General features: G+C 38.8%; 1 protein-coding gene across 2 annotated transcripts in view; it reads right to left on the bottom strand.

Annotated features, from left to right (window-relative positions):
- Positions 1 to 20063, bottom strand: part of arid1ab (AT-rich interaction domain 1Ab) — a 37754-nt gene extending 17691 nt beyond the window's left edge. For both annotated transcript variants that reach the window (XM_087787480.1, XM_087787481.1), the window contains exons 1-4: positions 18699 to 20063; positions 6108 to 6377; positions 4068 to 4652; positions 3311 to 3427 (exon numbers count right to left, since the gene is read on the bottom strand). In XM_087787480.1, coding sequence (XP_087643606.1) covers positions 3311 to 3427; positions 4068 to 4652; positions 6108 to 6377; positions 18699 to 19628 — 1902 coding nt within the window. In that variant the 5' untranslated portion in view covers positions 19629 to 20063. The remainder of the gene's footprint in view (positions 1 to 3310; positions 3428 to 4067; positions 4653 to 6107; positions 6378 to 18698) is intronic.
- Positions 20064 to 23226: the final 3163 nt, after the last annotated feature.

The following is a 23226-nucleotide window of genomic DNA, read 5'->3' as shown; positions in this document are numbered from 1 at the left end:
GGGCGGTCCTGAGAGGGATTAGCTCCACGCTGGAGAAAGGAGGTACAAAAGAGCTTGGAGAGGGACAAGGGGGGGATTAGAAAAAAAACAAGAAAGCATGGTGGGTGGGTATAAAGGAGGACGTAGGATAATGTCTAGTAGGTATGGTTGTTACTATTACTTGAAGTGTCGCTTCCAGAAGCTGTCCAATTTCAGAGAAGATAAAATTGACTTTATTGTCGATTGACTTTTGGAAGCAACAGTACAATTGCAACAATGGATTTCACTTCTGTGCTTCTTAAAGATGTGGAAAAGCTGCTGCCCAGTAAGGAAATTTAGAATGTACATACAGAAATATGAATACAATTCTGAGATACCTCATGCTTCCCATACATTTTCCTTCTCTGTAGAGTCACTTTAGTTAGAGTAAGTGAACTATTTCTATTTACAAATCACCGGCAGAACGAGAAAAAAATTCAGCAGATTCTTTCATTTCTCTCATTGAAGACGAACACACACTCAGATTAGTAAAGCTAAGATGAGGATGATGATGTCATCCATTTGGAGGCTATAATAGCTTCATTGACAAAACCCAGTTATTGGCAGGGGTCCCCAACAACCGTACACTATTCAACCTGGACCCACTCTAAAGTGAAGGATCAAAACGAACCAGTATTCATGTGCTTTACAATGTGTTAATTGTGAAGGAAGATTTGGTATCGTTGAAAGAAAGCATCTCACAAGAACGTGTTACTGGGCAGATCAAGATAATGCAACAAACCTTAATGTAGTCTGTTACGCGAAAAGGTTAAAAACCACTTAAACAGGGATGGGACTATCAGAAGTCAGCAAAGCTATCAGAAAGTAGTGTGTGTTAATATGTGATTCATTCTTGAGCAGAACAACAAGATGTCTGAAACTGTCACCTTCATCTTTTCACATAATTGCACACACAAAACACCACAGGAATGCAAAAAGGTAGAAGTTCTGTGCCCCAGAAAGCACTGCGCTTGTATGACAGACATGGGTTAAATGGCAACTATCTAAGGAAGGAGTTTTAACTACGAAACTAAAATGAAAGATGAACGTGGTAACGTTTTAGAGAAGTTCAGTCGAATAAATTAACAATGAGTTGAATATTCCAAGATTTCAAGCCATTTTAAAATGTGCGGATGGAGCTAAAAAGGTGTATAGAAGCCAGCCAGTCTACAAGACCAGTCACACTAATTCTGTCAGGAGGAATGGGAAATAAAATCCTGCACATTTTGTGAGAAGCTTGTGGAAGGATACCTAAACTGTGTGTCACAAAGCATACCGTACAAAGGCGAAATTGAAGAAAGAAATTAAAAGAAATAGCCATATTAAAAAATAACAGTCATGTAGAGTTTTGTACTGTTAAAAATGATTTTTTTAACCTTCGTAAGTCACTAGAATTGTTTGAGCTGGTGTGAAAGGTAATTCTGTACAATTTAATTTTAATTTATGGGAATGAGAATATTATGAAGATATAAAATATATTTTTTCTAGATAAGGCATAAATCATTTATGCGAGTATTACATTTCTTAATTAAGATTATTTTTTCTTCCACCCCTGTCGGTCAGAGTTGTTTAAAATGTTTTATGCATTTCATCACTTTAGTTCAGAATGAGAAAATAAAAATTATCCTATAGAACTTTTGAGTATTATAATTTTTTAATTCAACTTATTGATTACTTAATTCTCTGTTTCTTTAATTTTCTAAAATAAATTTCATAAAAACGCTTGATACATTATAGTCTTTTGTCAACAGCTTTTAAATAATTGAGCTTCATGTTAGTGTTTCATGATTAAATACTTTTAAATAAATGTGTTTTACTAGTGTGCCTTTTCATATTTATGTGTTTTGCTCGCACTTTTTTTCAATCACTAATTTGGAAAGTTACGCCGGAGAATACACTCAGACATGAGTGAGGGAAAAAAGCGGTTCACAGTTCTGAGAGTGCGATTGTGACCTGGATCTGGTGTGAAAACAAACCGGGAACCAGCTGGACCTGCTGAGCCGGTTCTATTATTGGTGCTTTTTCCTGCCTCCACCTCCTCTCTTCTACCCCAACAGAATTTTGTCTCACCTGAACATTTATACCCCACAGCCAGAATCTAGCTCATCTGTGCCAGGTTAGTTTTATGTTTGGCTTAACTTTGGAAATTAACTGTGACATGTAGATGTACAACTGATGAAATATGAAGATAATGAGAGACCTTAAAGACATTACGCCTGCTCTTAGAAAGTTAGTTTATGAGTTCATTTTAATCTTTATATGAAGAGAGAGATAACTTATTGTATTAATTCACTAGTAACATCACTTGACACCTTATAAATGTTTAAATCATCCTCTCATCAGTCCAACGATACATTAAAGTGAAACATTAATTTGAACGTGTTTTGGTCATTGACCTGATCTTTACCTCGATATGACATAAAGCGCTTAACTTCAATATGTCACCAAAACTTTTTTTCTCTGTTAAATAAAGCCATGTTTACAAATATTCTTCTCAATCTTTTGTCACATTTCTAGAATCATGCAACATTAATTAAAAGACCAACTTTACGCAACATACTTTTGTAGACTTCAGGATCACAGTTAGTTTGAGGAACAATGATTGCTAACCCTATGCAATGACTTTTACAGCAACAAGTGGATAATTACCTTCTCCAAATAAATAAAATGAGTCTCATATTTACACAACCTTCTGGTCTGTGAAACTTTAAACTACTGTAGTCTATTGGTCTCCTGGATGTTGAAGAAATCTGAATGATACAATTGATGGATGATTTGTTACTCAGAATAATAATTCTAGAGCTAAACTAGTCTCTCCACGAATAAATAATGCGGACAAGATAATGATGATCCTATTTGGGTAAATACTTACTTAAAATACTGATAGAGTGAATACACTTTTAAAGATTCCAATTACATATTGTTGTATTTTTATGAAAGACGAGTTATATCAACAATAAAGACGATTATGACATCAAGGTTGGCCGAATAGTTGATCAATATTGCATTAGTGAGTGAGTCTGAACATTCTCCTGGACACAAATAAACGATGAGGTTCATGGATGCAGTAAACAATGACAGGTAAAAGAAAGCAAGAGGCTGACTTGCTATGGCAAACCCAGAAAATTCGAGATTGTTTTAATTTATTTTTAACTTACTGCCCGGTTCAGTCAAACTCTTTTGTAAACGTGTTCAGAGATTTTAATGATGCCGTCTACCAGGTGAGAACGAGCATCTCCCTCTGTCAGGCCCCGTTAATATGTAATAAGGGTCAGGATACACCAGGACTCACCGGTAAACTGGAGGGTCGGGCCTGCATGCTATCCTCCTGGCCACTCTTGTTTGAAGTCATGGGCTGATTGGAGGATGGAGCGCTCGACTGAGAGCTGAACGAGTCCTGGGAGAGCTCCTGACAATAAACAAATGTCAGTGTTGTTTTCACTGTATTGATTGCCATTTACTCAATCCTTAATAGTTTATTTAGACCTATTGTTATTTATAGTTTACTGTAATTAGTTTGACAGTGGCCAGAATGAGTTTGCTCAAGATGAGGCCAAGAACAAGTGAATTACCTAAATATGAGAGTAAAATAAAATACCAGCCTAGATAACTAAACTACAGAACAAAATTACGGACTTAAATGCGTCTACGAAAATTACTTAACATACATTATGCTGGAACAGACCTCCATTTGTCTTTATCCAGTAACTATCAGACGGAGAAAAATAATCTCTCGGCAACCCTTCAGTAAAATGTTGGAACTATCGCAGGACCTTTCATCGCACACTTTGAGAAACTGAAGTCACTTTAAATTCCTCTTGTGTTTGCCATGTTACAATAAAACCGACTTTCGTGCATGTGTCCAAGTTTGTGTAAGACCATACCTCATGAATCTGATCAAGACAACACTTTGATGGTTGGTTATTGTTGGTTTTGATTTAGTTTGTTGTATCATCAGTTTATTTCTCTCTTAATCAATGATTGTATTTATAAGCAGTTCGTTAGTAATGAAACAGTTTTGTATGATTATTTAACAGAAGCGTAACTACCTGTTGAGGAGGAGGAAACCGTTGAAAGGGCGACTGCTGCTGTGGCAGGGGCGGCGTCTGCGAATAAGGTGACGGCTGACCCTGTTGGTTGTGACCTGTTGGCGGTTGACTTTGAGACGCTGGACCTCCTGTTGGTTGTTGTGATTGTTGTGATGGCGTTTGTTGTTGTTGTTGTTGTTGTTGTTGTTGTTGTTGTTGTTGCTGCTGCTGCTGCTGTGGGGGCGTCGGCTGCTGTGTCGCCCCAGAACCTTGAGCATAACCAGGTTGTCCTTGTGGGCCCTGCTGACTCTGAGGTCCTTGGCCCTGCTGTGGTGTCGACTGCTGCTGAGATGGGGTGTACGGTGGCTGTCCAGGAGCAGGACCATGTGGACCTTGGGATTGTGAATATGAGGCTCCGGGCCCATGTTGGTTTGGGGGCTGGGATGGATGGCCTGGCTGTGCATAGGGAGGACCGGAGTTCCCCTGTTGTTGCCCGGGGTAAGGGGTCTGCTGCTGGCCCGGGTGAGACTGGGGGCCATGTTGGCCATAGTAGCCCTGATTCTGCTGGCCGTAACCACCTGGTCCCTGCTGTCCATAGGGGGACATCTGCACAAGGAAGAAACACAATTATGTAGGTTTGATAAAAAAATAATTCAACAAAAATAAAACATTAAAAGCAGGAAAATATTTAAGGCTTAAAGCTTCAGGTGCGATATTACAAAGTAAAGTCTGATACTTCCAAGGATCCATAGATCATTTAAAGTTAGTCTTTTCAGCTGATCAGAAATAAAAGTTGAATGAAATTTGAAATTTGTTTTTATCAAACGACTCTAACCACAACGAATTTCGTTCCGCAACACAAAGTAAACACAAAAATGGTTTAGAAAGCAATTTTTTGCTGTTAAAACACCTCTTAACTATTGTCAGATCAGTTTTTTATCCACACTACCAAATAAGGACAATGTTACAAAAATGACCACCAGTGTAGTCAGATTTATTTCTTAAGAAAACCGTTACAAATATTTACTTAAGACAACAACATCCGTTTCTGTATAACATATTTGAGTGAGTCGACAGGCAATGTTCTCTTAAAATCCACCGTGATATGGGTGGGAATATTGAGACGATATTTCCTTCTTCTCCATCCTCCATGATTCATTATTAATCCAAACTTCTTACACAAAAGACCTTTTTGTAGCACATTCCGTTTAGCTAAAAAGTGTCATAGCATATCTCCGATAGTCTCTTCTGAAAGAGAAATGAAAGGCGCAAATTTTGTTATTATTGAAAATAGACATAGATTTAGAATACAAACCACATTTAGAGCTGGCCTGAGAGCAGCATAGTATAGTTGAATAGACTAGCAACGCCAGCAAAGTAGCAATCCAGATGGTTAACAAAAGTTATTTACTATCACAAACAAAAGAATGATAAATGCAATCCTCCTTTCATCTACCTCTCCTCTGTAGCCCCCTGGAGACACACCCACTTCTTCGTCCTGAAACGTAGTAATTTATAATGCGTTCATAGTATACAAAATAATTAGTTTTCTCAATTTACAAGTTTAAAGATTAACTTTTATTATAGTATTCATGGCCCTACTGTATGATTGGCTGAAATGAATAAGGATCATAAATAAAACTAAGTAAAACAAGAACAACAACTTTCTTGTTGGTGTTGCTAGTAGACAATTGTCAATAGCATGACAGGTTAATATGACATTAACATGAACTGTTTAATGTATTCTTGTTAATATAAATTGAAGGTTGATCAAAATATATTAAACATGAATTATATTTTAAGATTAAGCTTTAAGATTTACCCACAGCAACCCTGGGATTAATCCGACTAAACTATCGTGAAGCTTTTTTTACTTTATGAGATTCATTTGCTCCTGAAGAGTGCAGCTAAATAATTTCCCTTTGTAAAACACAACCCTAAAATAAGAAAATCAAAGGCAGTTTAAGCCAAAGAACGCTCTGCATATATTCATTTATAGTCCATAGTGTCAATATCATCTCAAGCACACTCAATTTAAAACAATCCTTTTTGACGACTGACCTGTTGAGCATACTGCATACCACTCATAGAACTGGGGGTTCTTCCTTGCAATCCCATTGGATATCTCTGGGATCCTGGAGGTCCATATCCTTGACCTGGGTAGGTGGCTCCTTGTTGAGAACCAGCAGCTGTGGGGGGTCCTTGCTGCTGCTGCTGCTGCTGCTGCTGCTGCTGCTGCTGCTGCTGCTGCTGCTGCTGCTGGGAATAGGGGTTAGGTCCACCATAAGGTTGGCCACGCATCTTGCCTACCTGGTCCATTGGACTTGGGGGCTGGTGAAAACAAAACAAAAAAAATGTTAGTGAGTTATAGATTGTTGATGTTACTTTTAAAAGAAAACCAAAACCACAATAATTGAGTTTTCTGGCATTACATTTTTTATCCTAAGAGCAGTTATTGTCAAATGTTTGTATGAGTCCTGTGGGTATGATTTCCAGATCTTTTTAAATGATGACACCCAAACTCTTAAAATGTAGTAATGTTTTAGATCTAGTAAATGCCAAAAGACAAGACAGATTTAGAGTCAAGTTATTCACTGGTTTGGAATATTTCTTAGTTTCAAATGATACTTGATAAAAAACTGAGGTCAAGGATAAAAGGAGTCTCAGCCAGTTGAAAGTGGTACATCTTAAGAAATTAGCTTGAGACCTAAACAAAAGTACCTTTTTAAGTTTAAATCGTTAACAAAATATACTTTGTTGCATTAGAGATATAGTACTGTTGCCGTTCGAGTTCACTTTCCTTTATTTTTAAAACAATGTATTGGATTTCACAGTTTAATGCCAAAATATTTTTAAAGGGGAATTCACTCATTGAGTCTGTGCTGTATGGATTTATTAAAATATTAGTTTGGTTATAAATGAATGATTTGTAAATACAACAAAATAGTAAATTAGGAATGAATAGTTTCTGTAAAATAAAATCAAACATTGATAATTGCTTTTCCCAATATAGACCAATAATATGATGACTTAAAATTCATTTGTGTTCTACTTCAGTCGTGATAGCAAACCATCAACTATCAATTTGTTGTCTTACCGACTTTCTTTGGGTAACCCAGAAAACTAGATTAAAGTTGTGGCGGTGTTAAGATGACTAGTGTGACGGGCTCAGTACTCAGCACGTGCCATGACAGGGTTGGGAATCAAGGTGGTTCAACCAAACACTGAAACTAAGGTGAAATATTGAACGATACATCTTAATTAAGCATACTTTAATCTAAAACACTGTTTAGCTAACCATAATGTTGATGAAGGAGATCATAGAACGGTCCCGTGAAGTGGTTTGAAGTTTGCAAAAGCACCGAGGCTTTTAAGTTGCTACACCTCCTGCCCTGCTGACCTCAGAGAGCAGACACAAAGCTTCCATTGCTTCCCACGGTTATTAATCTTGGTGTGTGCATGTGTGTGTGTTCGCGTGTTTTCCCTTCCTGAAAACCTATTTTCCTCAGTTAAGGGAGACGACCACGAGAGCTATTTATAGCCAGCCAGACGAGGAGGGCAGTCTGCCGAAAATGTAACAGGTCCCAGCTGCACTGTTGCTTGAACCTGGGCCAGGCCTTGCTCTTCCTGGTCTTTAATAAAGCAGCAGGCTTTGGCACTCTATGAATGACAGAGCACAGGAGGGAAGAGGGGTCAGCGCACGGCAGGAAGTGATGTAGGCGTGTGTGTGCGCAGATGTAGGTGCTGCGGGGGGGTGGGAGGGTGGGAATCAACAGGCTGCGAGGGCCGTCGTCTACATTCCCATGATAACATATTCCACTCCAGGTTTTCCCTTTAGCCTCGGGCAGGCGGCACTCTCTTGAGCTCCTTCAGGTTCAAGAACAAGTGCAATGTGTGTGTGGAGAGGAAGGGGGGCTGTCGGAGGGGGTGTGTTACTACTACACTCCCCAGGGTTCATTACCAATAGCACAGTGGGGCGAAAAGGTAACAGGCCCTGGTGAGCACTCAAGTGACCTTTAATGCTCTCTGAGCCTGGGGTGTCTGGAGGGACAGCAGACCCCCTCTCTCACATGACTTAAAAACCATGAGCCTCTGCAGGGACTGACGTGAACACAGATTTCTCTTTAGACTAGCTAAAGAAAAGTATGGGAATGGATAAGACCCACAATGTTAATTTTTGGAAAATAAGTGTTTGGTCTCGGTTGAACTGTGAGCGATCTCTAGGAAACGGAGACAATCCAAGCGTCTTCTCCTGCCCTCCCTCACTCTCTCTTGCACAAATATATAAATAAATAAGTACAATTAGCACATGGCTAATCTGCATAGAGAAAAGCCAGATGTGCTTGGCAGCAGAGGTTGCACTGAATGTTTTCTATCCCGGGATGTGCTGGTGCTGTGCAGTGAGGGGGGGGGAATCCACCGACTTTGGGGCATAGCAAGTTAAATCACATCAATACAGTTACCCACGTTCACAGTGGGAGCAGCCCAGCATGAGCACACTTTCACTCTTTAAGCTTGAAACAGATCCACTAAAGACACAGGAGACTTACAACTGGGGTGGAGGAGCAGAAAGATCTCGTTCCTAAATCTCCATCTTGAAGGAGAGCCACGCTTGCCTCTCTTAGCCCCTTCAGTTCTAGCCGAGGAAGCCAAAGACGAAACCCCACCCACATGAAGGTGCTGATAGCAATTGGGTGAATGTTCCAAATGTCTTGAAATCTATGCAAGGGTAAAAATACATTTTAAGATCGGGTGACTATCAAGCAAAAAGACCATTCCAATTGTCTTCCAAGCACAAGCTTGACTTAAATCCTTTAGCACGCTGTTGGACCCATAGAGACTGGTCTACACTTGCTGGGCCCACCAGAGGCTCAGAGGGTCAAACTTCTGAACTGGCCCCTCAAGTCATCGTGGCAGGGTTGAACATGGCTTCTAGTTTATGTATAGTTGAATTTGAGGTGACAAGTCATTAAACATTGAGTAGCAAGACCCAATCTAAATCAAAATCAGAACTCGCCTGGCATGCACCCTGTCTCGCACGCACAAAATATAGCCCGGAAATGATAGAGAAACAGCATAAAAAGTTGTATAACTATGGAAACAATTTCAAACAATTTGCACCTCTATGCATGAATGTGTAGTAAATGTGGAGTTAAAAAAGCCTAAAAAAAACATTGTAAATTGCTCAAAGTATCTTACATTTGAAATATTTAACACTCTGAAATGAAGAATTAACAACGAATTATTACCCATTTCATAAAAATTGGAGAAAATGGAAATGGAAAGGAAAATCGCAATAATTCAAAAATATTGAATTCAATGTTTATAAGGCTGGTTATAAAAGAATAAAATGTTTGTCCCAAATTATGATTGTCGTCTGGTTTGGATAGACGTGCTCTGCCAACATATAAACAGAACTAGGTTTTGTATAAATAAAACTTTTTCAGTTTACAAGTGTGAAAATCACAGGATGAAGAGTTAAAACTGGCACAAATAACTGGACGGACTGCCAAGAGCTGGACAATGTGGACTTTGGTCCTGGTCTGGAACTACGCAAACCTGTGGTCCCATATGTATAAACAATGTTGATCATCACAACTTTTTACTTTTTTCTCCTTAGTTCACTCTCACAGACTTGTGCGCACATATATCCATTACGGTGAAAGCCCTTTTGATCATATGACCTTAATGAGAAAATCAAACTGTGTTTACCGAAAAACATTTGTAGGATCGGTATTAAAGCCTAGCGTTTTCAAAGGTTGACACACAAAACAGTTTTGCAAAGATAAATGGAAGGAAAAGTACTTTTTTTTATTCTTCTGGCAGCCAACTCAAACTACTATGTCATTCACATTTTGTGAGATCATGGCTTTAAGAAAAATAACCAGTACTTCCGAAGTAAGCACAGATCATTTCGACAAAACATAACAAACATTTGTTTTTGATGCATACATCAAATATAATTTTACGTTGAAAATTGTTCCAGTTTACTCAATATTAAAGTATTACTGTCATTTGTCTAAAATATGATTTGCTTTCAGTTGTTATTTTAAGAATTTCCCAATAAATAGCCTACTTTATATACAGTACATTATTTTGCACTTAACGGGGCAATGTACATAAAATTAAATTAAATGATATGGGTCGTCACGTGATAACTAAATGTGTGGAAAGCAAATGAACCATTATAAATTAAGTATACCTTTAAATGTCCCAGGAACATTACAAATAACATAACTAGACGGTCAAACAATTTGATGTCGATCATATCTTCTGACAGATATTTATTTCCATTTTCAAATTTGTTTTAAAGGAGTTTTATATTGAAAGGTACCGATGCAAAGAATTGGATAAAAGTCAGGAAATACTGATGATCTTAAAAATAAGATTATTAGTGCTCATGTGAAGATCGTATCTCCACATTACTTTTTAAAGCATAATTTAAGCCAGGACTCCTTCGCATCATGACAAATAAGATGGTGTGAGAAGGAAATAAACAATGAGGAATGTACATAAAGGGTGTTTTGTCAAGAAGTATAGGTGAAGCATTCATCAATTTGGAACATTAAGCGACTCTGGGAGAAATAGACAAGGACAACTGCACCCTCTGATGGTTCCTTCAACACATATGCAACCCTGCTCGCACAGATGTTCAGCCAGCTGTTGCAATACAACTTCGGTCATGTTTGGGTTGAGAAGGAAGTGAGACGCTTGCATAACCCTCAAACGATCGCTCCGCAGATTGAAGCAAGGCTAATCTTTGGGCAAGGTTCTGACCATTACGACTGAGAACATGCACTTGAAGATGGGGGGATGGACACAAGAGTTAAAAAAAACGTTTGGTTATTGTCTATATTGTTTACATAACAAGTAGGTTTTATATACTGCGCTATAGAGCGAATATTTGAATTGCATAAGAGTGAAACATAAGTGCTATTCCAGTGTATTTGCTGGTGTTATCTGCTCTCCTGAACTGGATCGGCCACCTGATGCAGCAGGCAGCAACTAGTCATTCATTTCCTCAGAGCAACACAGCGAACCTTACATCATGCTGACGAGATTTAGCTGGCGAGAAACGTGCTTACTCAGCATGACCAATGGCACCCTGGATGACCCTTTACAATAAGTGTGTCACTCACGACTGCCAAAAATACCCTGGGAAACCTGATCCCCTTGAGGAGCTGGTCGGGTAACCGCTTTTTTCTCATGGCCGGAATCCTAACTCTGACACAGACGATCAAAATTGGAAACATAAACAATTGTATCAGAGCCACCCGCTTTGGAATAATCTGTTTCAGCCGGGAAGGATTATGAATTGTCCAGAAATAAAATGTTGTGGTTTTGGGTGTATTTCCATTAGCCTAAAATACTGAAAAGTAGACGTTTACGACTGTGTGTTTTGTGTCTTTTGGCATCTCAAACACAACATCCATCTCCCCCAGTCACAGTCTCCTCGTACAGTTTACCTACTAAAGTAATGTAACACTGCACAGCATAGATATCAAGCCGTCATATAGTGAAGTTTGACATCACAGTAAAGGTGAGTTATGTCAATAAATATGAACAACACTGTATAAAAAAACACATAACCTTTTAAGAAAAAAACAACAACACAAAACTCATAACTAGAATTAGACTAAAATAGGTAATCAAACGCAGACTGTAAACTTCACTTATATCACTTAAATAATGACACGTTTTTCTAAACATCCAGTTGTATTCTATGTTAATTGAAACCATTAGTGTTCAGTGTGTGTGTGAGAAGCGATGCAGAGAAATGTTACTGACATTGTGTTTCTTCCAGTCTACCTCATCCACACATTCATTGTTTGTGTTCATTTATTGAGTGATAACTTAAAGTTATCCATATCCATAATCGTGTCTCAATATAATTGATTGAAGAAACAGAATGACATTGTAAATCCTCATTACGAACGGTGAAGCCTTAAACATAACCTCAGAGTCAACATGAAGGAAACAACAGACATGATTGTGGACCTCAGAAGAATCAGACACTGACCACCAGGGTCTATTTTAGGAGTGTTCTTCAAGGCCTATTCCTGTCCCATCTACTACAACCCTAGCAGGTAACTGGTCTACGCCATTAATATTGTTCACAGTCAAGTAGTTTTATTTCAGCAGAAGACATCTACCACAAACAATCACAGTGCTGCTGACAGAATCTCAAACATCGACGCCAGACTGGATTTGTAAATACATGCTCTCATTTATTCCATTGTGAGTCAGTTGAAACACAAAATACATGTAGATTAAATGTTTGCACCTTCTTGCTGCAGAGCAGTCTGTCCTCTGACATCACAGGCAGTATTGCGAGAGACGCATACAATCTCAGTGTTTAGTTAACCAATATTTAAACACAAAACATTCTTCATTGATGAGGACGGACAAGTTCAGCAGGGTATCAAATCATTATTTTCCTTAATAGAAATTGATAATGAAGACAAATGCACATCATCTAAGAAGACATTTGATGACCCCTGTGTTACAACTTTCCGGACCAATACTTGGACCAATAGTTTTAATGCGTACCTTGATGAACCTTTCTTATCAGGAAGACAATCTGATTAGAATAGTAAATATGATTTTTACAATTTTTCACAAATTAGGAGTTATGTTATATTAAAAATAATACTTCTATTACTACTAATATTTTTTTCTGATTATTCCACTAACACCAAAACCTCTATAATGTCTAAAAATAAAGTTACACCGCTTTATTATAGTAAATAGATAGGATTAAATAGCTACGTAGCATATAGGGTCTGCAAAATGGCTGCCTTGGTTCTGTTTGTCTATTGCTTATTTTAGAGTTATTTTAATTATTTTATTCTGTACAGACACCACAAAAAACCCTTTGTTGTGTTTACAAGTAGCCGAATTTATAACTTAATTATGTGTACAAAAACGCATCTAATCCCGAGACTACAATATATTGTCTAGATAACTTGTATACAACAGAAAAGCCAACAATATGAAGCTACAAGACGCCATAAATAGCTGGTCTTTAGTTAATTCAAGTTAATGTTTGTTTCGGACTTAGAAATGTGAAGTCTACTCAACATAATAAACTTGAGTTTGTTACTTGGCATTTCTGTGAATTGTGGTCAAGGCGGCCTTAGGTTTATAAAGTGCTGCAGAAAAGCACTGGTTAAGAGGATTTTTAAACCACCCAAGATATGAGTGCATTCACACTCCACCCTGTGAGCCACAGTGTATTTCACTCCAGCATGTCTCTTTGAAACGGTCAACAGGAGGGCAACATGCTCCTCTGCTTTGGTTCAAGTTTTGAGGTTGAGATGAGGAGATAAATGTTCATCCATTTTTCACCCGTCGTCCCCAAGGTACTGAAAATAATGTGGCAAGACAAAGATCTAATGTTACTTACAAATTACAGCTCTTATTTACCCTGTAAATCAAGTTTCAGCCTTATCTTACATTTGTGTCTCACCCCCTGGGACTTATTCTTTCGGGAACCGTCAACATATACGAATCAAATTCTACGACCACTTAAAATGGGGTATAATGAATATCAATGGCAATATTATCTCCTCTTTGTATACAAAACTCAACACGTACAGATACATTTTATAAAATTGCATTATTTTTATTCAGTACATATGCATTCTCAAGCTTGACGAGAAGAAACTGACATCAAAGTAATCAAATGGTTGAACAGTATCTGATGAGGAGCCACCACTACATACTGGTTTGTTCCTGCTGGCAAACAGACCCATTAAGAACAGACACACCTTCAACAAAACAGAGAGTTTACTTTATCTGTATAATGTGTGGAGCACAATTTTATTTATAGAAAATTTCAGATTATTAAACACAAAATGACTTGTTTTATTTTTGAAAGAAACGGCTAATATGGAATAAAAGTGTTGTTGTATTTTGCTCACCATTTTCTTGTTGATTTCCGATTAAAACATGCCTTTGATATTAAAATGTCCAAGGTTTGACTGAAATGTGTCATTGTGCAATACAAATAACTGATCAACAAGCAACAGCAATGTTGAGAACCATTCCGTTACAAAACGAAACCCTGTTGTTTAGATAATAGACTTAACTAATGTCTTGGCATAAACTTCAGGGCATTCCCTTCGCACAGGTGCACGGCATCCATCACGACATAATAAAGTACTTTCGCTCAACAGTTATATTAGCAGGGCACTTCATATCAACACACTTGACCTGCTAATGCCTTTTATACCGGTCAGGGAAATTGAGAGTTGTAGAAAAAATTATTTGGAGATAACCAACAGTGACAAGTCGTCACTGAAGCAAGACAGATGGCCGATGACACGCCGACCAAGAGCAAGTCAGTGATGCTTGCAGGGCAAAAGGCAAACACACACCGCCACGTAACTGTCGCACAATGTAAACAGAAATACACACAGCTGTCAGGCAGGACGGCGATCATTCACGGAACACTCTCTCCCCGCCCCCTTCTCTTGGGTATCACTGACACAGTTTCTCCCTCACACACACATCCAGAGTCACACAAACACACACACACACACATATACACACACGACTGGAAGGCAGCATGCTGCCCATGTGGCCTGTGGAGAATCATTACTCAGCATTGTTGTATTAAAGAGGCGGGTGAACTTCCACTTAATGCTCTGTTCCTGTTCTACTGTATATGAAACCAAATGCCATTCAAAACAGAAGCACTGACTTCCCCTTTATTCAGTTTAAAAAACAGCTTAAAAAGAAGAAAATATTTTCTCTTTTTTTTATCTGGTAAAAGTCATGAAAAATAAAAGATAGCCATTAGGACGACCATGTTAGCAAGACTGAATAAAAGTTTCTAATGTGAAACTCTGACACATGTCTTGTTAAAAACAGGTGCAATATTAACTCAAGAAAGTAGGCTTTAGTGGGATTATGATGCCATCGCTATCAGCCGATAAATATAAAAGAAATCTACAGTCTTGTATACACAACAAGTGATGTCATTCATGATTACTACTGTAGATTGACATCGCATTTCCCCATTAAATCATAGTTCTTCTATATTTTCCTTTAAGAGTTAAAATATTTTTATAAAAATGCATGGATTAATATTGTTATTTTAAGTTTTCCCCTTAATGCATGATGAGACTTGATCAAGTGTGCAAGGGTTGTCAATAACCTGGATGGACTGGAAAGTGGAAATTAAAAAACATGGTTTGGATTTAGTTTACTTAACAGGTTTAGATATATTGAGCAGCAGATAACTGATCTAATGATGGGGTCTTCTGAGGGGTCAATTAAAAAAATAGGAAAAGGTCAGAATCTAAAAGGATTTTCATTCGCTTAGCCGACCTGTCAAATATAATAAAATCATCAACATGTATATTTATTTTTCACAGAATTAATTTGGGTTTAAGAAAAAAGTTTTTGTTGGGGTTACTTTAATTAAAGAAGTTAATAGAGAGGATCCTCAAGATACATTAGGTGGAGAAGACTTGCTATTGAATTCTCTTTAAGACCAACAAATAAGAATTATATACATATCTTTATTACGTACTTTTTTTTACTTTTTTTCAATAAAATTTACCACAGGCATAAGTACACTAGGTTCTATCTGGATTTGGTCTCCTATCTATTGCGATAAATACAGCAAATACCATTTTATTAACTAGAGAGCCCGACCAACATTTTTAGGAATTATTTAAAAAGAAAGTTCCTAGCAGAGTTCAAAGGCCAGGCAACAACCTCAAGACAATGACTATGAAGTAAAAATTGAAAGTCGACACGATTTAAATCGCACAAATGAACCGCTTACTTTTACTCCGAATATGTAGCTATAAACCATAGGAGTAATACATACTGAAAGGAAATATAATATATCCATTACTACATTTATGGCTTACTGTGACCAACAAAACAAATGTCACCAGTAACATACAGAACTCAAACATAAATACAAGCGTACCAAATGTAGCGACTCAACTTAAACACCCCAACAGCATCCTCCCTGACACACCAATCTCAATATTTGTTGATCTTGCTGAATAAGACCTTACAGTAGGTCACCAACCAAGTTTGTGTTCACAATTATTATCAGATGCATCTGCAGCTCTGGAATAATCAAGATGTAACTGTGACTAGAATCGATACAAAACAAGAAGCTATAGAGAATCAGAGGAAGCAACTAACAGTAACAAGATGAGACTAGAGGAATTGAGAAGTGACCAAGAGTAACAAGAAACACCTACGAGTAAAATGAGACGTTGGACATCATTTAAACCAAAACAACCACAATAAGAGGGGGAGACAAAGTAAAATATTGCCAGGTGCATAAAGAGAACAGTGGAGAAGAAAAGCAACCAAGACAAATTAGACGTCACTAATGTAAAGAGACTTGAATTGTCAAGAAGAAATAAAGTACAGTACAACAAGAAGTGTTTTACAGCACACTGTACAGACACCAACAGCCAAAATAGGATAAGATTAAAGAAAATTCTCAGTCAATTTGACATAAAGAGGCCACCAGTAAGAAGCGTTCTGGATTCAGAGTAACATCATATTTAGAAAACAATTCTTTCAGACATGTACCCTGTGATACCAACTTGCTTCTCGTCCCAAAGTTCTCTGAATTGATCAATATGTTGCATGGAGATGACAAAACAGGCGCTTGTTAAAGAAAAAAGAGCCAATTCCCTTTTACTCAATTGAATACATTTGAAACGTCAAAGTGTGATTTAATTACCTATTTAATACTGTAATAAATACGTTGTAAATATTTCTTGAATTACAACTATTCGATGGTTCAAACAGTAAATGTAGGTTACATTAAACCACTCGGCACTACTTTTCATTTATTGCCCGATTATATCAAAGAAAAGATCACCGAGTACATTCAAACGCTAAAGAATTTAAATACATTCATTAACTCAAAATTATTTTTGTTGAAAAAAAAAGTCTCTCTTGTATACAGAAAATTGAATATTTTATATCCCATTAAAACAATAACTACATACTGTAATTGTAAAGTTTAAAATATTAGCAATGACGTATGTCTATTAGCTTAACACAACTGGATGAAGAAGACCTAATTCTGATAATAAATATTGGTTCGTGGTTATGTTGTACATGTTTAGATATTAAAAGTGTTTCCTATTTTTGGTCAAAAGAGGTTCATAATAGACGATAGAATAAATTAGATCATATAAATGTAATTATATTAAAACTATTTGTTTTGTATTTCATGTTGTGGACAATGTATAAAATCTAACATATGGCAGGCATTAAGTAAGTAAGTAAGTAATTTTTATTTGTATAGCGCTTTTCCAGACCAGGGTCACAAAGCGCTTAAACAATCAAAACAATATTCAATAAAGTATATACTTTAAAGGTAAAGATAAAACTGATAACACAACAGGAGTTCCAGAAAATCAAGGAAAAGCCTGAACAAATAGAAACGTCTTAAGATGTTTCTTAAACGTTTTAAATGATCGAATCAAATGTATAATGTGAAATCGAATTGTATAATAGAAAGTGAATAAAGAGTAAGATGTTATTAATATCGTTTGTTTATTTGGATCAAACATATAAAAGTGTGTTAATAATATGTCCTCATGTAAATGACAGCAGAAGGAGGACAGTCTAAATATAGAGTCCAGATATACATCTATTAAAAGCATTAGGAAAAGGTGATTTAAACGAGTAAATAAGAGAAAATAAGCAGATATTGGAGCTGTAGTCGTAGAGCGCCATATGACAGGGCAGGAGGGGGCTGTTTATCTGCAGCCTCCCGTTAGATGCAATTATAAATGGCCGAGAGCAGAGGGGTGAGGAGCCAATCAGATCTGCGCTCGCATGTCAACCTAAGACCAACTGTCTCCTGGCTCTGACAGCAGGATTTTACCTCCATAATTCAAATCCCAAAGCAAAGGCAAATCTGCACTTCTCTGAGTCGGAGCCGGCGCGGCTGCTCACACACGCGCTCCTGCACCGAGACCAGGAGGGAAAAAAGAGGCGGACGGGTTCGGATCCAGAGACAAAATGGCTCAAATAAACCCAACGTAACAACAGTCACATTTTTTTTAATCACATTTGCGAAATCAAAAAAAAAACTGTTGCGTCCCGCGATCGGACATCGATCCTCGATTCTCACCCAAAAGGTTCTTATTGATCGACTTAATGATTATGCAAATGAGCTCGATCGTCTTTGACGTTACTTTGACAGCCTCGCGGCAACTTTGACAAGCACGGGAAACGAGTGAGTTTTCTCCGAACGTTACCGAATCAAAACAACAACAAAAAAAACAAGATTATGACTAAACCGTGCAGCGCCGGGAGGGAGGCCGTGAACGCAACATGGAGGAAAATATAAAGCGTATATATCCGCATAAAACACACACTTGAGAAGCACAAAGTCGGTATCTACCTGCTCAAGTCTCGACCTCGAACAGGTACAAGGAAAAACACTAGACCAAGCAGAAAGTTGGCGAAATGTGGCTTCTTTTTTTTTTTTTGAAAGCCTGAACACTATTGCAGAGGTGGTGTTAGTGGGAAAAGAGAGGCAGCCATTTTTGTAAGAGCTTCAGTTCGACATAGACAATGAGCTGCTCCTTATATGCTGTGTTTATGTGTCACCGTGAGACTTTTTAAAAACCGTGAAGAAGAGCTTTTTACCTGGTTTCTGCTCTGAGGCGGTCCAGTGTTGCCCGGGCTCATGGGAGGCGGGTGGTGGATCCTTTGTTGCCAACCCGGATGAACCCCACTATACTGACTGCTAGCCATGTCTGCTCCCTTGTTGCTCCCTTCCTGACTGTTACAGTCTCCCTGCGGGTAGTTCGGGTAGCTCCTGGTGGAGCTGGGAGACGTCAGAAGTTGGTTTAAAGTTGGCGTCGACGTGGGCTGCTGGCTCCCGACATTATACCTCTGGTTGTTGTAGGCAGCGGCGGGGAGAACCGAGCTTCCTCCTCCTCCTCCTCCTCCCGCCGGCTGCTGCTGCTGCTGCTTGCTCGGCGGTCCCCCGGCCGCCGAGGGCTGGCTGCCTCCGCCGCCGCCGCTGCGAGGGGAACTCATAGCCCCGTATCCTTGACCCTGATAGGAAGAAGTCCTGTTTTGGAAAAGGCTGTAGTTGTTGTTGTTGTAATGGTGCGGCGGGTATCCTTGCTCGTGCGAATTCGGGGGGTAAGGGTCCATCATGCCCGGTCCCGACGCAGATGCCATGCCAGGGCTTTGTTGTCCGCCATGTTGATGAAAAGGGGCCCGGCTGTAGTGCTGGTTGTAACCGTAGGGTGGTGGAGGGAAGGGGCCCGAGTGGTGGTGTCCCATCCCAGGATGGCTGTTGCCGTCGGAATCATTCTGGTTCGCGCTGCTATTATTTACCCTGGCTGGAGTCCCGTTGCCATTCTTCATGTCAGGATCCCCTCCTCCTCCTCCAGCATCGCCGCCGTCCTGCAGCTCCTTGCGTCCGGGAGTCCCGCTGTCAAGTCCCGGTTCTTTGCTCGGTTTGTCTCCCGGCGCCGACTCATCCTGCGGCTCCCGATCCGGCTTTTTCAGTTCGGATGGCGGGCTAGTGTTGAGATTGGCGACGCTAGCGACCTGAGCGGCCATGATATCCCCCTCTCTCTCCCCCCCCAACTCTCTCTCTCGCTCAGCCGCTCAGCAAGCCGGATCCGTCACGATTAAACTCGGAACGACCATCGAAAATAAATAAGAATACATTTCTATAAACGTACCCGTTGGCCCGGTTCATTCCCCCATTGCCCGTCGCCCAGACCGGTATCCGGTGATCCACCAGCGACTCGGGTTTTCAAAGTTAAAACAGTAAGAGGAAAGTTTTTGAGAGGAAAAAAAAAAGCTATAGATTCACACACGGGGATGGAGTGGTGAGGCTAAAATGCGTGTGTATGTGTGCGTGTGCATTCATGTTAGAAGGGGCTTCTGTAACTGTACGAGAGCGCGAGATAGATATCAACCGAACCAGCACGAGGCTCCCGGAGACACAGCCATGTTACCGACCTGGCGAGGCTGAGTCAAAACCCGGAGCGGATCACTTCTGAATCACGGATCTGGACTTTCTCATGACAACACAGTTTACAGTCTTGAGAAGAGCCATCTCTCGTTTGTGTGAAAGGCACAGATAACTTTGGAACACGCTGACAAAATAACTTTTTAATCTATCCATAGCATATTGATTTAGACATTTTAAAAACATCAAATACAAGGCTTCTCACATATAAACATTGTTTTTTTGTTACTATTTCTATCATTTCGTAAATCAATATATTAAACAATGCACTGATTTTTGTCGTCAGCCATAATTAGCCAAAATGGCTGCTTTTTTCCAGTGCTGTGTCTCAAATCCCATACTTCTCGTAGTATACTAGAAGTTAGTATGCATCAGGATAGTGTACTTACTAACTAGTACGCAAATTCTCAACAGATAGTATGTCTCAAAACAAACATTGCCGCTACGCACTAACAGGAAATGACGCGACAGCTTCTTCTTCTACTTCTATTTAACGATGTTTCAACCAGCTGTTTGAACGCTATCGACACCTGCTGGCAGCACGTTTTGCAAGTTTGGAAGAAGAAATAAAAAAAAAATATGATAAACGGAATATTCGCAAGATATTTACGCCGGTATCAGCACCGAAGACATGTCATCCTTCTACTGCTGCTGAAAATGCACCTGTGTATATATATAAATATATATATGATGTAACTTCCGTTTACAACGTCACTAAGATGGCTGCCGTTTAGGGTCGATAGTGTCCATCAAACCATACTCTGTTTTAGTACACAAATTTAGTGTGTATGGCGCACTAAATTTCGCATACCAAGAATTGGAACGCACTTACGCACTAAAAATACTAAATTTGAGTACGCTAGTATGCGATTTGTGACACAGCACAGTTGTTTCAAATCGGCAGCGGCAAGTACCTGTTAAAATGGTTTGCCAGAGGGAAGCAGCACCTGAATCAATGGAGAATTCTTCTACTGTTGTCAGCACACATTTTATTATTTAGAATAGAATAGAATAGAAGAATAGAAAAGCTTTATTCATCCCCAGAGGGGAAACACACTTTGTAGTGTACATATAAGTGACCACGGTTACCAAACAGCTGACAAAAACCCAATTTATTCCCTTAGTGCCATGAATATTGGAAGTTTTCAAATAATTGTAAACACATTATGAGAGATGCTAACAAAGGTTGATGCTTTAACATCTAGCATTTCTTGTTGTGAGATGTTGTAAGAGACAACGTTTATCCTTAAACAGTACAACCAAATAAATATGCTCAGCATCAGTCCTTATACTAACTAAATGGCAAACGTCTCAGTGAGGATGAGTAATATTGGCCCAGATAAACAGCTACTTATAAGGTTGAAAACCTTTAAACCATCCTAGCATGAGGATTGTTGTTCACACACCCTGATTGGTTCCCGGGTCACCTGCCCAGGGGAGCCACATAAAAACATGAACTGTGATGTTGTTTTACAATTAAGTATCAAATCCAAGCATGAGATGAAACGTGTTAAAATATAGTGTTAAAAAAAACACGATTGTTGTGTACACGTATGCACAGCTACAGTAGTTCAGTAATATTTGTAAGTGCTCAGAATAGTAAGCATGGCTTTAATTTATAGTACTGAGAAAAGCAGGCCATGTGTCTGTCAAGCACAGGAAAGAGTGTGCGTGTGTGTGTGTGTGTGTGTGAGGCAGGAGATAGGACAGAAGAGGAAGAGGGTGATGGGGGATGGACTGAGCCAATCACGGGGTTGGAAGTGAAACGCAGATGGATGTGTCACACTGAAAAATTGAAGGAGACTCTTTGTGGAACTTATGGCTTATCAAGGAAATGTTGAATTATAGTTCGTCACCGTGTACAAATTGTATTAAATACAGTGTTTTTTTTCCCCTCCCTCCTCGTTCACGCACGCACTCTTCCTCTCGCAACCTCAAACTGCGAGCAACCTTCATGCTACGTTCAAGTACTATTGGACATATTTAAAGCTGAATTATTTTCTTATCAAACATGTAAATCAGTAAAAATAAAAAATAAATAAAAAGGTTGTATCACAGGTTAGTCGCTGAAAAAACATTATCAGTGATTCACTAGTTTAAACATACCGAGAATGTGAGCGACACAACATGTTTTTCTGTTAACTAAGTGTACAATTGTGTGTTTCCACACAGGATATTTATCTTAATAAAGATGAAAAATACACAGTGAAGTCTCGAGCCTTACATTCAACTCAAAATACTATTAGGGGCATCTATTCAGAAACAGGATATGTGTTAGAATACGAAAGCTGTTTTTTCCGAGGCGTGCTGCGGGTTCCTGAAGGCATCGTCGGCGCTTGCAAAGCGGCAGAACTTTGCTATGTGAGTGTGGGGGATGGGCAGCAGCGACTGACTGCGCTACTCAGCCTTTTCTCCCTTCAATGCGGGCTCTCTCCGCACATTGCTCACGCTATATAAGCAGAGAAAACGCTCACTTAACTTTCCCAAATCATTCTTTACGTCTGTTAAAATGAACAAACGCTAATATAACTTTAGTATTAGAATGTTTGGTAAATACAAATGAATGTGTACGTGGACGGGTTTAGCTCAGTGGGTTATATAGGATGTGTTTCTGTGTGTGTGTGTGTGTGTGTGTTTTGACACAGAGAATAGGCAGCATTGGAGGAGGGGGTGTGAGCTTGTGTTTAAAAGCATAAACTTGCTGTTTATTATAAGCTTGTGTTGAAAAAGATAATGAAAAACTATTGTAAATCAAAGTTCTGACATACTGTAAATCTTGTATGAGGTGACAAACATGTATCGGTTTGGTCCTCCAACAAAATGCTACAAAACGATGAAAGATGGGAGAATACAATATTATAGAAGTAATATTGGTGTCTAATCATCATTTAATAATAAAGTAAGTAAGTCATTTATAGTATAGAGCAGGGTCACAAAGTGCTTAAACAATAAACAAAAATAGTCAAAAAATATAAAAGAAAAATATAGACAGTAACACAAAAGCTCTCAAAATACATATAATTGTCTTATTCCATCCAAAATCAAGCTTTAAAAATGCATGTAAACACCAGAGTTTAATTATTCAATTTAGCCCGACAAAGCTACCTAGATAATTGGACCTAAAAGCTCCTTTAACAAAAGAATAAAAATGACAAGCACTTCTTCCTTTTTATTTAGAAG

The sequence above is a fragment of the Callionymus lyra genome, chromosome 3 (assembly GCF_982586985.1).
Source record: "Callionymus lyra chromosome 3, fCalLyr1.hap1.1, whole genome shotgun sequence".
NCBI lineage: Eukaryota > Metazoa > Chordata > Actinopteri > Syngnathiformes > Callionymidae > Callionymus > Callionymus lyra.
This window is presented reverse-complemented; position numbering and strand designations above follow the sequence as displayed.